This window comes from Meleagris gallopavo, chromosome 2, assembly GCF_905368555.1.
Source record: "Meleagris gallopavo chromosome 2, MGAL_WU_HG_1.1, whole genome shotgun sequence".
NCBI lineage: Eukaryota > Metazoa > Chordata > Aves > Galliformes > Phasianidae > Meleagris > Meleagris gallopavo.
This window is the reverse complement of record NC_139405.1, coordinates 66,940,522-66,957,867: the sequence shown is the minus strand read 5'-3', so window position 1 is coordinate 66,957,867 and position 17,346 is coordinate 66,940,522. Positions and strand designations below refer to the sequence as shown.

Below are 17,346 nucleotides of genomic sequence, written 5' to 3'. Positions count from 1 at the left end.
TCATGTAGCACAGATACCGTTCGATTTATGCAGTCCTCCCTTCATTCCAGATGGTTATTGATTACATAAATAAGTAGGTAATTTTTCTCTTTCAGAACTTCGCAGAAAACACTATGAATGAGCTCCTTGGCTGGTATGGTTATGATAAGGTTGAACTGAAAGATGGAGAAGATATTGAATTCAGGAACTACTCTGCAGATGGGGAAAGCCGCCAGCATATTTCTGTTCTCAAAGGTAATGAGACTTAATGTTTCTGTATTCGTGCAAAGAAGGATTAATATCTTGACCTGTCTGAATTGGCGTGAGCTGGGAAGTGTGTTCTGCTGCTTGCTTTGTGGTTGATTTATTAAAATTTCTGAGAGTGTCTCCTACTAAGAGGAAGCCGATAGGGTACGGGAAAAATCACTTAACTAAGCTGCTGTTAGAAGGCACTTAGTAACACATTTTCACAAATAATACCTTTTGTTAGTCAGGTGAAAGTCATGTACCAATAAGCTGCTCACCGCTGGATAAAGAGAGAGTGTCTTCTTAGTGGTTTGGATTTAAGGAAACCCTTTTGCTTTCAAAGCCTTTTTAAAATGCCTGTAGGTGTTGAGCTGGGATATTCACAAGAATCATCATCAACACTCGTAATGGGCTCCTCTGCCGTGTTTGTAATATGCTGTGCTCTGCCAGTGCTTAGAAATACTCAGTTTGGGACACTGCTGGATCTTGACGCAATGCAACACAAAATTACTCAACGTGCAAATTATGGGACTTGACTTTCTGTTGAGCAGTTCAGCTGCTGCCTTCTGATGCCTCAGCCCCAGCCAGTGGTCAGAGGGAAAAGGAGAGCAGGATGTTGCTGGACCTTGGCTTTCCCAATAGGATTTTCTCACAGATGGAGTAAAGAGAGGAAATGACAGAAGCTGTTATTCTTTTGGAGCTCCAGTTGTCACTGTCTTTGTGGCTGGCAGTGTATGGGCTTGCTTTCTGATGACAAGTAGTAGTATAGTATTCAGGGAGTGCAGCAATTAGTGCTGAGACCAGAGAGACCAACTCTGAAGGCAAAAACAAAGGTGGAAATTAGAGGTATGACAAACCAGTGAAAAAAAGTGAAAATTCACATCTTGTTAGTTGTACAGTTACATTGGTGATCAATATTTCTATTTCATTGAAAATACACTGTTGTTAAGCCACCTTCGAAGAAACTTGTTCCTACAGAGAGGATTCATTTGCTTATGCTTTAATCAATAGATCTTTTATTGAATTATTTGTGGCTCCAATCTATGCCTAATGAAATCTGTGACATACTTTTCTTTATAGGCATATGATACAAATCATATGTTTTATGTACCAAACAAAGATGTTGAATAGCTGTGCCAGGTAGAGATTTTCGATGTATGCAGTCTGTTAGAGAGAAAAAAAACATGTTTCTTTCTCTGAGGGATGGGACGAAAGACAGTGGTAAGAATTAAATCCTACCCCATAGATACCTGAGGCGCATTAGAGGAATTCCTACAAATCCAAATCCAAAGGTGCTTTGGGATTAAAGAATTAGAACCAGAACTGTCATCATTTTATGCACACTTTATTTTAAATTCAATATTCCTTTCTTTAAAACCTTTCCACTACTGCTACTCATCATATTATAGAGAGAGAAATAGGAATTCTTTTATTTTTCAATCTATGCTGCTTGCTTTGGTGCAGTGACAGCACGCTAAGTGCTGAGTTAGATATGACAAAATAATTTCACCTCTTAAAAAAAATACATAGTTGTGTTTAATGTTTGATTTTTAAAAGTTTAAAAAAGGATCATTTCTGAGAAATCCTGAAAAGTATCCCTTTGTTTAAGGGGAAAGTATCAGTTGTTTTTTTAAATTTTTCTTTCATTTGGTCTTCTTGTACTAGGGTAATTTAGTGAACAGATTAGTGAATGTATGTAGGGGCATCTAAGAAATATATTTGTCATACTGTACAATGTGTTTTTTGTGTTTTACAGAAAATTCTTTGCCAAAACCAAAATTACCTGAGGACAGTGTTATTTCACCATACAATATAAACACAAGCTACCCAGGGCTTGCCACGGGAAATGGACTTTCAGACTCACCAGCAGGGTCAAAGGATCACGGGAATGTACCTATTATTGTCCCATTAATTCCGCCACCTTTCATAAAGCCACCAGCAGGTAAATCCTCCTAAACATTTAAAAATGTTGGTTGTCATTGACACGGGTCCTGAGATTGCTAGGTTATGGCTTGTTTGTAAGAGTGCTCTAGTAACCAGTTGCTGTGAACTTCAAGAAAGACTAGGGGACGATGTGTTTTGATAGTATTCTTGAAAAACAATTGCAACTGCAGTGCCAACAGACAATCTCTCCTGCTGCTTGTGACAGTCTGCGTGCCGGATTGTACTTCCTCAGCATTTGAGCAACATCTGCTTTAAAAAAAATGATATTGTTTTGATGACTAATGCCTTTAGGTAAATTAATGAAAGATGATTAAATAAAAAATAGGCTCCGGAGGGAAACGGTGAAAGAGACAAAGTCATCAAATCAATATTGTGTCTTTCTTTATATCAGGTTAACAAGCTTATCCTGGGAAAACTATCTCTTGGTTCCCATTGAAGTCCCTGACCATCATCTCTTGAGGGTTTATTATGATCTTAACTCTGCCCAGGAGACTGCACCAAAATGTTTTACATTTTCATTAGACTTTTATCAGGAGTGATTTCATAACATGCCATTCCTCAGAGTTTGCGTGAGAGATGATTTATTCTCCTCAGCATGCTGCTTACCATAATCCGTGAAAGTAACTTGTAGAGCTCCACTAGGGTGATTAATTGCCATGTTACTGTCTGCCGTTGTACACGGCACAGTAATTGCTGAAGTTAGGTAGCAGTGGGCTCAGTCCTTCTTTTGCAGATGTTCCTGGGTGTCTGAGTACTCAGGGGTGGGCAAGGTGACCTGCGGCACCCACTGGAGGTGCTGGCGTGCAGGGAGCAGCTTTGTGGCAGTGTCCCATTGGCTGTGAGGACATTTCTCTAGAGGCAAAGCTGTGCACAGGGCTTGGTGCCACATACTAGGTGGTTGGTAATGGTAAAATATTGGAGGGTCCAACAAAGGCTTGCCTGTTGATAGCGACATGACAGATACACTGGCCCCTCCTAGGTTATTTTGATGCCATTGAGTTTTTTTCTCTAAAGAAGTATACTAATATGCTCTGAGTAATTTTCAGATGTTACCCAATATGTACTCTCTGCCAAAGACTTTTCATCTATTTTATATGATATTTGCTAATTACTAAAGCTATTTGGGCCCATTCCTGCAGCCTTTACACTGCTAAAGATCTCGGGCCATATGGGCTGGATCCTCAGCTGTTGCTGATTTGGCCCAAAAGCTTTAATCAGGGGCTTGTATCATCCCAAACTATTTTCTCCCTCCAATCTGAGTCATGAATGAATCCAGAATGTTGAATTTGAGGTATGTGGATGCAAGGCTATAACATGCACTGTGCAAACTGCCACAGATACTGGATTTTTGTGACATCAAATAGGCAGGAGGAGGTGGAACAATGAAGTAGAAAAACAAATTACTGCAACAGTAGTTAAGTGGGCATGGAAACCTTAGCCAAGTCAACTGCCTTCTATTCTTTGCCCATCCACGTACCACATGTGATCCTGTGTTCAGATGTATCAGTAAAGGTAGCACGTGTAAGAAGCTTTTTATAAGTATTTTCCATCTTTAGGTTTTTACTTCTTTAGTTCATAAAGAAAATAATTGTTTTGCTCGCATTCACAAAGATGTGAATGCATAATTTCTGCCTCCTCTGATTTTATCCCATCATTAGTGATGAGTGCTAGATTACCACAACTTCTGAGTAAATGAACATATTTATCTCACCTTTGTTTTAGAGAGCAGAGTTTGGAAGGTTTGAAGGGGGAGGAGAACCACAGCCTTTGTGAGTTTTACAGTGAGCACCAGTAGTAATTGTGGTGTTTTATCTTAGGGCGTAGGAGCCCTAGTCATGATCACCCCAAAGAGCCTGCGGTACAGTGTCAGGCAAGAAGCAACGGGTGAATACAAGCAGAAAAGAGAGTACAAAGGAACTAGGAGAGCCTGTGTGCAAGGCAGTGGTGTTGGCACCACACTTTGACACCGTTTTTTGGGCACTACATCAAAGCAGAGAACTTCAGAGTGATGCAAAGCCAGGCAAGAATAACTGTGGGGATGTTTTCCCCTCTTTTCTAGCACATGGGACAAACTAGGGAGCAGCACAAAGGTGCTTATTTGAATCGTGTCGGCAAATGAAAAGGAATGTTGTCAGTGATTGCTAAAGCTGAAAGTCAGCATTTTCAGTGTGGCTGGGACTGTCTGTGAGTGACCTGCTGAAAGAATGGGCACAGCTTATATTGGTGGAGTTAATAAAGAAAGAAAGGGAACAGAAGGGAGCAGGCAGAAAAATTCTGAGAGAAGACTTCAAGGTTAAAATACTGGGCAGAGAAAGGGGTCTTTGCAGCATGTTTTGCATGGATAGGCTTAGTGCAGTGGTACATAATGGAACAGAGAGAAAAATAGGTAGTGGTACACTGCAGTGACTGAGACATGAGATGCTGAGAATTGGAATGAGCTCAATCTTGTGGATGAATGGGGAAAGTTTTGGATGTTGTTCAGGGAAAAAGTTAACGAGATTAAAATCTAGCTCAAAAGAGAGCGCCCACAGATGAAAATTATATCTAAATTGTGAACCTGAAGGACAGGAAAGATGATGGAGCAATCCACCGCTACTAAGTAAATAATACGGAGTGAACACTCAGGGAAAAATTATTAAGACTTTAATTCTTGCCACATTGATTTTGAACTGAAGGGTCAGTGCCCGTAAAGAAGTGTCAGAGAGACAGGCAGAGGCAGTCATTTGGACAGCAGACCAATGATCTGGAGAGGATAAGCAGATCCAAGAAACATCCACAATGAGTTATTAGTTGAATAATTTTTGAAGATAAGATTCTAAGAGGTAAGAGGGAGAAGAGAAAGAGCAAAGCGCTGGAGATGCTCACAGGAGCCTGAAGGGAGAAAGAAGAAACACATTCTGTGAGGTGCACTGATGTAGCAATTGCAAAGGTAGAAAAATCATTGGGGGAAGATATATCTTTCCAAAGAGACGGATATGATTCTTAGTATCAGCAACAACTACCAGCTGACGAAGGAGTACTTGTCCTGATCTACATCTGGGAAGCAGTCAGCAAAGATTTCAGCAGATTAGATCTTCCTTGAGCCTGCTGGAAACCATTGAGTAGTATCCTATCTACACTCCTGCTTTAAATGAACAAGCTAAAACTTCAAATAGGTAATAAAATCACCTTTTCTCCCTCCTGTTTATTTTATAGTTTTTTTTTTCTTTCTTTTGAAAACCAGATGATTTCAAGCAGCATGACTACAATACATCTCCAGACAATGTTGCACTTTCTGTTTCAATCAAATGATGTGTTAGGTAAATTTTGCTTATACGATCGTAGGAAACATTGGAGTGTCGCCTGACCAAATATAAACAGCTATAAATATAAAGGTGCTGTCTCTTTGGAGTACCCCAAGATTATACCCAAATAAGCTGAGTTGAATGCACAGGCCCTGTGTGATGCATGAAACATCTACGGGCTAAGGTTGCTGCCCGTCTGTGGAGATTATAAGTTCCTCTTTGACGGAGCTGCTGACACCACCACGCAGGTAGGCTGTGCTCAGGCAGAAGTCAGATTAAAACAGGCTTTGTCAGTCAACATCAGCCATCTGACTTGCATTTGGAGGTAGATACAGAACCAGTGCAGCCTCCAGAACGTTGATTTAATGAGTAGTCTTCTGGTGGCTGATCACCGATCCTCCTTGCTGCCTCCACTAGTTGCAGCAGTCCTGTGTAATCTTCAGGGGTTGGTCTCAAGCACAGTCCATTGCAGCAAACTGATATTTCTTCTTGGTGTTAGAAGAATCTTGCTTTCTGCAAAGCAGCCTAAAGAAAGTATTGTTTTCGTTAGACAGAAATGGCAAGGAAAATACATGCAGTAGCCAGGAACGCTCTGGAAATAAAAATACCTCCACAGTTGTGCAGGATATATGATCATAGTAATCAGTACCAACCATCCTAACTTGTGTTCTACGGTCCTCAGTGCCAGGGAGGAAATCTGTGAAGGCGCTGGATGACTCTGCCCTTTGGATCAACGAGCATGGCTGTCTGTTTTGGATGCAGGACAGCTAAGATCTAGTCTTCTTGATTTTAGAAGAATGGAAAAGAAGAATGCAAGAAGCTCTTTAAATGCAGTAAGAAGCGTGCTTCCTCCTTCCTGGCATCTGCTGCAGGATGTGATGTCTCCATTTCCTGGTCCTTGGTTTATTTTTCCTTGAGAGCCTTGTGGCAATGTTTTGGTAGAGGAGGACAACTGCTGTTTGGCCTGGCTTTTGAGAAAAGGCATCAAACAGAAGTGTTCCCTCCCCCTCGTAGGTGCAAAGTACAAATTACATCTGTTATCCACAGTGCTGCAAATGAGCCCCAGCTCCCCGCTGTGCAGCACTGCCAGGGGGTCACTGCCAGAAGTACTTCCAGTACTGCATCCCTTATAATACAGGCAAGGAAACGGCACGTTCAAAGACTAAAATGAGTAATGAGGTGCTTTATAGAAAGGAATGAGTGATTTTCTATGTTATAGCTTAACATAATGTTAGAATCAAGGTTTACAATCCTTCGTACACATAGGTGCACATGAATAACTTGGTGCATCAGCCATACAACACGTGGGATTCAGCAGAGTCCCTGCCTGAAGAACGCTCTGGAGCTGCATGCCGTAAACTCTATCAATATTTAAATTATATTGGAGGGATCTGAAAGCATAAAGGATTTTTAAATGGTAGTTAGCAGGGCAGTAAAGCTGAATCCCATGATTATCTGTCTGAATTCACTGAGGAATTGGTTCTACGACTGCATTACCAAGAAGTCTTATTCCAGGCAGAACCCAGTAGCGGTTTCCCTTAAATAAAGACCATATTATCAGGTCTAATTAAGCCTATATATTGAGGAGGCATTCATTTTACTGCACTCTTGATCCTTTTTCAGTATTTTCCAAATCTTATTCCAGTTTACAGTTTCTGTAACTGCAGGCTTAGCTCTCTAATAAAGACGACCGCAACCCAACAGTTACAGTTACTACTCTTTGAACACTTTCTTTTGTTTCTGGTTTGAAACATCATCAAATTTATACTGATTGTAGAGTTTTAGTGCCTGTGTTTTAAGATGTCAGTATTTGCTCATATGTCTGCCCTATATATAGCCCATTGTTGATGCCTTTTTCTCTCTGTGGAGGACAAAGCTTTTCCTTTGTGCTATAAGGAAGATCACAAAGTATACTTGTACTTTATGCACATACTTTAGTAGCATATTTTAAAAATGCACGGGGAATTCTACATCCATAAGCTGAAATATGTGCTTTTTTCTTTGTGTGTTTCAAACCTGCCTTAAAGCCAATTTTTATTTGGTTCTGTGTTCGGTTCTTACTGAACTGTGGATGAAAATATGCCTTAACACAGACGTAGAAAACATAGGCAAGTCGTGGTTCTCCCAAAGGATTTTTTAAAAAGAGGTGGGACACTTGACTTTTTCAGTAGCGTAGCAAACTTTAAAAGACTCTTCTTTCTTTTATAGACCTCCTGAGATATTTCTGTGGCTGCAAAAAGCTTTCCGTTGTAAGCCCTATTTTTTTAATCTTCCTCTCACAATTACTTTTTCCAAAGAACTTTTTATACCTTGAGTTTGTCACAAACCCTACCTACTTAGAGGATCAGCGCTGAAGTATTATAACAAAGGGTTCTGTGGAACTGTTGCATGAGTTACATTTGTTCATTTTTCAAATTTGAGTTTAATCAGATAAAGCATCTAGGATATATTAAAAAAAAAATGATGGGAACAGTGCTTCTGACTCTCTTGAGAACATCTGCCTCAGGAACTGCTTTGGGTTAACAAAATCTGAACATTGTGTTACTTGTTCTCAATCGGTGAATAGTAGGAGTTTCAGGAGAGCCAATTGATAACTCCGAGCTAACCATTATGAAATCCTGGCCTATCGCTGTGGAAACCACGAACACTTTTTGTTGATGCTACAGACGTCGAGATCTAATTTCTTTGAAAAGGGAGTTTTTCATTTGAAAGTAGTAATGAAAAGAGCTATAAAATTTGAAGATGTGTGCTGATGGATTGAACACAGTGCCCAGCATGGGGCTAAGGGCCATTCTAGTGGATTCTTTAAGCTTCCCTCCAGAAAATCACAAAATCATAGAATGGTTTGGGTTTGAAAGGACCTTAAGTATCGTCTGCTTCCAAAGCCCCTGCCACAGTCAGAGTTGCCAACAATTAAAATAAGGCATTAGATCAGACTGCCCAGGGACTGATCTTGAACACCTCCAGGATGGGATGTCCACAGCTTCTCTGGGCAGCCTGTGCCAGTGCCTCACCACCCTCTGAGTGAAAAATTTCATCCTAATATCTCATCTAAATCTCCCGTCTTTTATTTTAAAGCTGTTCCCCTTGTTCTATCATTGTCAGACTGTGTAAAAAATATTTCCTTCCTGTTTGTATGCACCATTTAAATACTGGAAGGCCATCTCTGTACAGCCTTCTTTTCTCCAGGCTGAACAAGACCAGCTTCCTCAACCTGACTTCATAGGAGAGGTGCTCCAGCCCTCTGCTCATCTTCATGATCCTCCTCTGGACCTGCTCCAACTGCTCTACATCTTATGCTGGGGGCCCCAGGCCTGGATGCAATACTTCAGATGAGACCTTACCAGGCCAGAGCAGAAGGGGAGAATTCCCTCCTTCTCCGTGTTGGCCACCTACCCAGACAGCAAGAGTGCACTGCTGGCTCATGCCTAGTTTTTCATCCACCAGAACCCCCAAGTCCTTCTCTGCTGGGCTGCTCTCAAGGAGTTCTCCCACTCTGTATACATATTTGGGATTGCCCGAATTCAAGTGCAACACCTTGCACTTAGCCTTTTTTTGAACCTCATTAGGTTCATTTGGGCCCGCTTTTCAAGCTTGTCCAGGTCCCTTTGGATGGCATCACTTCCTATATTGTGTCAGCTCTACCATTCAGCTTTGTGTTGTCTACAATCTTGCTGAGTCTGCACTCTATTCAACTATCTAGGCTGTTGATAAAGATGTTACAGAGCACTGCGCCTATAGGGCAACTGTTAGGTCATGGTGATTGAGCACCTGGTGAAGGGGTGTGTCTGGCTCAGGGAGTGCAGGAAAATTGCTTGCATCTGTGCTCCCCACATGACCACAAGGGGAAGACCCACAGTGGAGCCACCTTGGACTCGTATAAGGGCCAGCCTGGACCTACACTGTTTCTTGTGAAAGAGTGCTGCATAGCCAGTGCTGCATAGCCAGTCCTTCACCAGTTGGGTGAGTCAGGTTGAGGAAGCTGGTCTTGTTCAGCCTGGAGAAAAGAAGGCTGTACAGAGTAAATAAATAAAAGTACAGAGATGGCCTTCCAGTATTTAAATGGTGCATACAAACAGGAAGGAAATATTTTTTACACAGTCTGACAATGATAGAACAATGAAAGAACGGTCACTTCTTTCTGTATGTGACTGTTGTGAATACTTTACCTGATATCACCAAGAATCTGTCAGAAGCAATTTCTCTTCTTCATAAGCAGAGCAGGTCCTAAGACTGATCTCTGGGAGATACCATTCAAGGCTGGTCTCCAACTGGACACAGAACTACTGACCACAACCCTCTGACTGTGACCATCCAATCAGTTCTTTATTTATCCAATAGTCCATCCTTCAAATCCATTTCTTTCTCAATTTTGAGATGAGGATGAGGTCTTGCCTTTGATATCAGTTGCCCTTCCTTTGTCCACCAATGCCACCACTGTCATAGAAGGCCACCAAGTTGATCAGGCATGATCCTCCCTTAGTGAAGCCATGCTGGCTGCCGCAGGTCACTTCCTCATCTCACATGAGCCTTAACGTAATATCCAGAGGATAACTGGGATCCAAACTCCTGCTGTCAAGTGGCATACAGTGGGTAGAAACACACAGTTTAAAAAAAAAGGAAAGAAAAAGAAGCAGTAGTGGTGATACCTGGCTCTGATAGTTGCAGAAGAAGAAAACTCACGTGCCAGGAGGAGTTGGGCTGCAGGGAGACATCCAGGAGGATAAGCTGCTGAAATATTTCTATATTGAGTGACAAACACAACTGCAGCCAAGGACAGATTCCACGCAGATTCACTTGCTTTGAGATCTCTGCCCCAGACCCTGCATCCCTGTGGTCTTTCTTCTGCTCACCATCACTGTTTCAGTACTGTAGGTGGGCGTTCAGGAGTTTTCTTGCCAGAACAAATGAACATCTCTTGCTGAATTTCTTGCAAGTAAATATGGAAAGTAAGATTTAGGAACACCTGTCCAGGGATCATCATAATCTTTAGGATGAGAGCTCTGTCTGCATTTAGTGTTTCTGGATTTGTTAAACTAGAATTAAAGTTGAAAATGCATATCAGAGAGTTCAAAACAGTATTAGCAGAATGCTGCAGTCTTAAAGTTAGTGAACTGATTGGAACTTAACTCCAGAATTGCAGGGATTTTAGAATCAGCCTTCTAAGCACTGCAGGCCATGCTTGTTTGCCTAGATAAAGGGACAGAGCTATCCATAATGGATTTGCTCTATTGTACTCTTCACCTTCCTCCCCTTCTCTCCATCTCTCCAAATTATGGTTCCATATAAGATCGATTAGTCTAAACTGCTGCTCATTGGCTTTAAGAGGAACATTTTCTGCAGCTCCTTTAGACTGGTTGGAAGGAAAAAAAAACCACCAAACATTCTGCTTAATTAAGACCTAAAGAGGCGGTGCAAACTTTTGATGATTAATTGGAGCATGCTTTAGACTGATGCATATTTAGTTATTATAATGTGATAATTTTATCTTGTTATACAAACTGCTCCCTTTGGGAACATGATTTAACACTGCAAACACACCATGTTTATTGCATTGTTCATTATGAAAAATACACAGGCAAAAAACCACAAGGAGATGTATCTGAATAGTATCTGTGCAGTGGGTGCAGGGAGTGCTTCTTCCTCCTGTAATGACACAACCCAGAGGCACTAAAAGCAAGGCATTTCAACTCCCACAATAGCTCTTCTTACAATGCTTCATATGAAGAGTGGAGAACTCACAAAAGGAGAGGCTGGAAATTCAGGTCTTGTGCTGCATGTGAAAGGAATGTGTCTTTCTATTACCTGGTATGATTATAGGGAGTAGCCATGTGGATATTCTGCTGAAAGCTCTCCCGTTACTACTCAGTGTCAGTATGCCAGCTCCTCTTCGTCCTACCTCTCATAGGTGTGACAGATCTGAGAACATACTCAGCATAGTACAAGAACAGTTCATAAAGTTGCAAGCCCACAGGGAAAAAAAAAAATGGGATTGATTAAGAAAAATTTACTTCCACTTCAAAATGATCATAGAATCATAGAATGGCTTGGGTTGGAAAGGATCATCAAGTTCCAGCCTCCCTGCTGCAGGCAGGGTTGCCAACTGCTGGATCAAGCACTAGATCAGATTGCCCAGGGCCCCGTCCAACCTGGCCTTGAGCACCTCCAGGGATGGGACATCCACAGCCCCTCTGGGCAACTCATTCCAGCTCCTCACTATCCTCTCAGATCTGTCCTAAGACTTTCAGATGTTATTTTTGTACTTTAAACCATGCATCAGCATAGCTATGTGAGTCCTGAAAGTGATGCTGAATGATCTTCATCAACAGAGCTGCTCCAGCGAGCTCATATGATGGATGTGGGCATGCTGTTGGGGTGAGCTCGTGTCAATCAAGTTGATACGCACTGCGAGGCTACCAGCAAAGTTTGTCTGTGCACACAGGGGAGCATTGCTGATGTAGCACACCAATGCAATTATTGTGAATCAGCTTTCTTAGTGCAGTCCTGGCCTAAAAGAGTTTAGAAGAAGCATTCAGGATGCAGTCTCAAGCTACTCAATTTGAAATTCCCTGCTGTCCTGCATTCTTGTCCCGGGTTTTTCTTGCTGAGTGTTGCAGATACTGGGATTTGATAGATTTTCCTGAAAGGACGAGAGTCTGGTAAAGTGATTTTTAAAGAATTTGGCCATATGAGACAAAGGTCTGTGAAAAAGTGAGAGTAGTCTTGAATGGTAGATTTGAATTACTGAGTTTGGATTTTTCCAGTTTGTGTTTAGGAAGATTGCAATTAAATCACTAGCCTTTGGCTTTCCTTATTTCACACAATCTTAATGGATTTTTAAGCTTATTGCTTCTCAGTGCTGTGGATTGCAATAGTAGAAATACATGGACTATTACTTTTCTGTTAACGTAGCAGTCCTCTTTTCCGGTTACTAAGCTTAATGCTCTGTAGTGAAACATCCCTCAAGTGCTTTCACAGCTTCTGCTCAGATCCTTGCTGCAACCAGTGTCAAGGAGGAAAGCACACTGCCTGATCTGGACCGTTATGGTTGTCCACAGCTGTCAGCCACACACCCTGCTGTGTCAGCCATGGGGCATGGCTCTGTACCCATTGGGAATGGGCACGTTAGTCTGCTGCTTGCAGCTTCACTGGAAGTTAAAAGAAAGGAGTTGGTTTTACAACAAATTCTTAGCTCCCACAGAACTTTTGTTGACGGTCCATGGAGAATTAGTCACATGATATTGGAAGTTTTCCTTTTTCGCCTGATGCGTTGCATTACAAGAAGATGCAGTTGCATCAAAAACTTGCATGCCCTCTACCCCCTTCTGAAGTACTGCTATTTGCTGGCTGCTTTACACGGCTATATGCAGTTCATCCTCATGTTGCAGTGTTCCTACGCCTTATTAATGGAAGAGGCATCTACTTTTATTATTGCTGTTACTATGAAAAGGACTATATGGCGTGTGACTATTTTTTGATGGTGGAGGGAGAAAGGAATGGAATAGAGAAATAATTGAAGTTTGTATTTAGGCAGGCTCTTTCCCTCACTTTCACCTTTCTCCTTTTCAAAACACTGAACATTTTGATTAATATTGATGATGCCTTCTGGATATCAGCTGTCTTTTCCTGGAGGTGCAGGCAGCAGCTAGAGGTAGATGGTGGGCCATTTTCTGCTGTTTTATTGACTGTCAGCTCCATGGATCACATATTAAGTGATGTTTTTTCAAAGGGTTCTCCTAGAGGTAGTAACAAAGTTCTGCAGGGCACGAGGAGATCATAGCTTGACCAAGCAGGTTCCTCTGCCTGCCGCTGCTCTTCTTGCCTGGGTCTGTATTAAAGGGAACCTTTGGCAAAAGGAGGTGGGTTGAGCTTTACTCTCCTGCATAACCTAATGCAGGGAAGTTGTAACGTGGCCTTTCCCTTTAAAGAGTTGCTGCTGGGATGCTCTTTAATTGAAACTGAACAATTTTGTGGTCGTTCTGATCATCCACAGGAGGCAGTCGGTGTGTGTCAGTGCTCAGGAGTTGAATGGTGGCTTATGTATCTCCCCTGTTAAGCTGTGCATGAAAACTCCTGGGAATCCCAGTGTCAGAGCTCTGTGCTTCTCCTTTAGGTCTATGCCCATGACGAGCCAGCCTACTTTAAAACAATGTGCTCCAGCACTTACTTAGCCAGTGAATTCTCTTTCAGCTCCGTAATTTTCTTTCCTCATTAATGACAGTTACTCTCACCAGTAACAAGGCTGTTATAAAGTTATCTCTGGTAGATCTTCCACTTTCTGGAGATAAAATACTTCTTGTCAGTAGGAGAATATATGTTGCTGTTATCTGAAACAAGGGGTTGCTGGCTGTTTCCTTCGGCTCATGGGAATTTCACTTGTCGTGGTGTATTCAAAGAATAAGTTCAGCCTGTGAGGAATTTTGGTGCAAACACAGCTGAATCAGGGCTCCTTTGTGAAAGCTTGGTCAAGATAAGAATGCAGAAAAATGCTGCTGTGCCCTGGTGGGATAGTTAGCTCCAGGCTGGTGCAGGCAGGTGCTTGCAGACCTCTTTATCCTCTGTATAGCTGGTGGTTATCCTATTCAAATTGTTGTGATTTCCCTTGGTGTTCAATATATTACAGCTTTTATAATATTGGCAAATCCTGCTCTAAAGAGTAAATGATAAAATGCATTAAGCACAAATCTATGTTACAACTTAGCCTTAAATACAGCTTTAAAGGTAGACAGTCTGATTAAAACTAAAAGGTCATTTTTTTTTAACGTTGTACAATTTTATTTGTAGCTATAAATCATAACACAATTTGCAGAAGGAAAAAAAGTTATTAAACTGGCAGTATTTATTCCGTTAAGGTGGAATAAAATGCGGCACGTAGTTCTGAATTATGAGAGCTGGGGAAAGGAGCCAAATCACTCCGCTAAAAATTAGTTTGCCAATAATTTTACAGAATGATGACAGCGTAGCTTCGAAAACAAATCCTTTATAGGGAAATGGGATGGCTGCATGACAGACTCTCTGAGCCATGAATTCTCTGCTGCTCAGGGACGAGGCACTGCTTTAACAATTAGTCTTCGGGGACTTTTTTTTTTTTCCAGCAGTTAGACAATGGCAGCTGCCTGTAACTGAAAGGTCACACTGTACAATAGACTGGACATCAGAACTGAAGAATTCTGGGATTTAAGTCAAAAGATTCCTGCTAACTTGCGGCAGTCATTTGCCTAAGAGGCTTAACCATTCCCTGCCTGTGAAGTGAAGATGATGAATGCACAAGAACCTTGTTAGGACTTTTGCAGTGTTCCAATCGTACATCTCACTAGGCATACACCTCATATTTGTAGCACATGATTGAGAGAAGCTTGAAAGAGGTTCAAGGGCTCTGGATTCAGATTTGGCTGATGAGCACAAAGACAGAAGTAACCTAGCAGACCTCACCAGTGTTGCATCTCCCTTCTTGCTCAAGTGCAGGTTTTGGTGGCTGCTATATTCCAATGATAGCTCTCATTTTCTACATCAGTCATTATTTCAAAACAACACTGCAATGGGATGTTTCATTTCTTATTTAACAGAGAGCTTTTGTTAGAGACCTGCTATGGTGCAGTACCACCCAGATGCTTTTTCTCACCAGCTTGCTGAACAGAATATCTGAACTGCTCACTGCACAGGGCTGTAAGCAACAAGAGTGAGGTAGCAGGACTTACTAAGCCTCTGTTCTGGGTTGCTTATTTAATAAAGACTTGTGCACCCTTATACATGCAAAAAAGCTCTTGAGGCTTCCAGAACTTTTCAGCTATGCACCGTTTTTAAGCTAATAATCTTTTCCAGCCATCCCAGAAGCTCTGCTAATCTACTGAGCCAGGTTGGCACAGGTCATCAGCTGCCTGTGAACGAGCTGGTAGTGGCAGGCAGGCACATTTCTGCTCCCAAACGGTAAGGAGGTTAGAAATAAGATGAGCTGGTGCAGGTTGCGCTAAGAGTAAGTGTGCAGATGTCTGAGGAAGGTGTTTTCATCTCATGTAAACATTGTTCTTATATTTTTGTTGTAGAAGATGATGTGTCAAATGTACAAATAATGTGTGCCTGGTGCCAGAAAGTTGGAATCAAGCGCTATTCCCTGAGTATGGGAAGTGAAGTGAAATGCTTCTGCAGCGAGAAGTGCTTTGCAGCTTGCCGAAGAGCATATTTCAAGAGAAACAAGGTAAGAGAAATAAGGAAAGATGTAACCTGCATAGACGTAGCTTTAACTGGCCCAGCCTGGGTCTCATTTAGCATCTAACAGAAGCTCTTTTCTTTTGTTTTCTGTTTCACCCAGTCCCTCACTTTCCATCTGTATTGTCTGTTGGACTGTCAGCCCTTTACTAACCTTGTTTCTTTCAGTTCCCTTCAGCTAGACGCTTGGGTTTTTTAGAGAATCAGAGAGCTTAGATAAACATCAACAGGATATACCAGTCCCTGTTTGGCCTTAGGGTTTCAGGATGGTTGCTGCACACACACCACTAATTTGGAGCATGCAAATATAGGAGAGGGTGGCTGTGTATGACAGCCTCAGCCTTACCAGGCAGTGGGAGCTGTGTCACCAAGTCCCATGGCAGTGAGATCATGGCTGTGCTTTTAAAGCCTAACTCTGGGTCCCATTGTGGCAGAGGACATCTGCCTAGTGAGCTGTAGTTTTGCTCTTTTCAAGTGTACTGTGGCTCATAACATCATCATGGCTGCAAAATTCAGACACTATGCATTTTTGGTTTGAGGTAAGCAATACTAGAACATCTAAAGTACCGTGAAAACCCCTCCTACTCAATTTAAATTTAACTTTGTCTAAAATTAGAATGTAATCCTAATATTGAATGCCTGCAAAAATTGCTGTAATCGCTGAAGTACAGTGCTTGAAAATGCCCTCTAGGTTGCTTCAGCAGCTGTCTTTCTGCAGCAGTATGTGCTAAATGCCATTTAAAGAAAAATAACATAGGAATGCTCCAGCATTTGTAGTTGTTGAAAAAGTAACTGTGGCCTTTTGGGACTTACTAGTGCAAGAGGAGTCTTTGGATAGTCTTTATGGTCTTACAAATATTTATTATTCATAAAAATCCTTCAAATTTTGGCTTTCTAAATGATACTGTTTTCCCTGATGCTACAAAACATTCAAAGCCTGCCAAGTTGCAACGATATTCAGTTCTCCAAGTCTAATATTCTAAATATGTGGGAATAACACATAAGTACATATAGATCCTAGAATCAAGATGTAATGTTACAGCAAATTACCCTCCTTTAGAAATTTGGGTCACATCATCCTGACGAAACAACAACAACAAAAAAGTGCCTAAAGAATTAGGTTGCAAAAATCAGTAGAGTGGAATTTCAGTGGCAGTCTTGGAGAATCAAGCTCATAATGTCTATTGGAGCAGACAGGCAAGTTAAAGTCACATGGATCCTTCTGCCAGGAGTGGAGCTTATGTCCTTCTTTCTAGAGATGTAGGAGAGGGAAATACATGCTCTTAGGATGCTCCTCATTTCAGAACAAGCTCACATGTACATACACACATGTAGATGCATACATATACTGTTCAATGTCTCTTGAAGTAAGACACTGTCATGTAGCAGGATCCAGATCACACTCAGATGATGTGCCCATGACTCTGAGTCACAAATTGGCATGAGTTAGATACTTACGTTGCTCTGAAAGTAATGCCTCCTATTTATTTCCATGGAAACTACAACAGATACAAAGAACATGTTAACACTGTTTAATAGAGGAAATTCTCAGCTATGAAATGCTCTTTTTCAACATAGTCACCACCATTAACTATGCATTTTTGCCAGCCTTGAACAAGAACATGTATGCCATGCTCATAAAAATCTGCATGGCTGTCTGGAATGGGCCTTGTCTTTCATGTTGCTG

The 17,346-nt window shown here is 41.6% G+C and overlaps 1 protein-coding gene across 2 annotated transcripts in view; it reads left to right on the top strand.

Moving 5' to 3' along the window:
• The window catches only part of SOBP (sine oculis binding protein homolog), a 108,441-nt gene that overhangs the window by 8,661 nt on the left and 82,434 nt on the right, over positions 1–17,346 (top strand). For both annotated transcript variants that reach the window (XM_085217554.1, XM_085217552.1), the window contains exons 2-4: positions 96–234; positions 1,982–2,167; positions 15,497–15,648. In XM_085217554.1, coding sequence (XP_085073680.1) covers positions 96–234; positions 1,982–2,167; positions 15,497–15,648 — 477 coding nt within the window. The remainder of the gene's footprint in view (positions 1–95; positions 235–1,981; positions 2,168–15,496; positions 15,649–17,346) is intronic.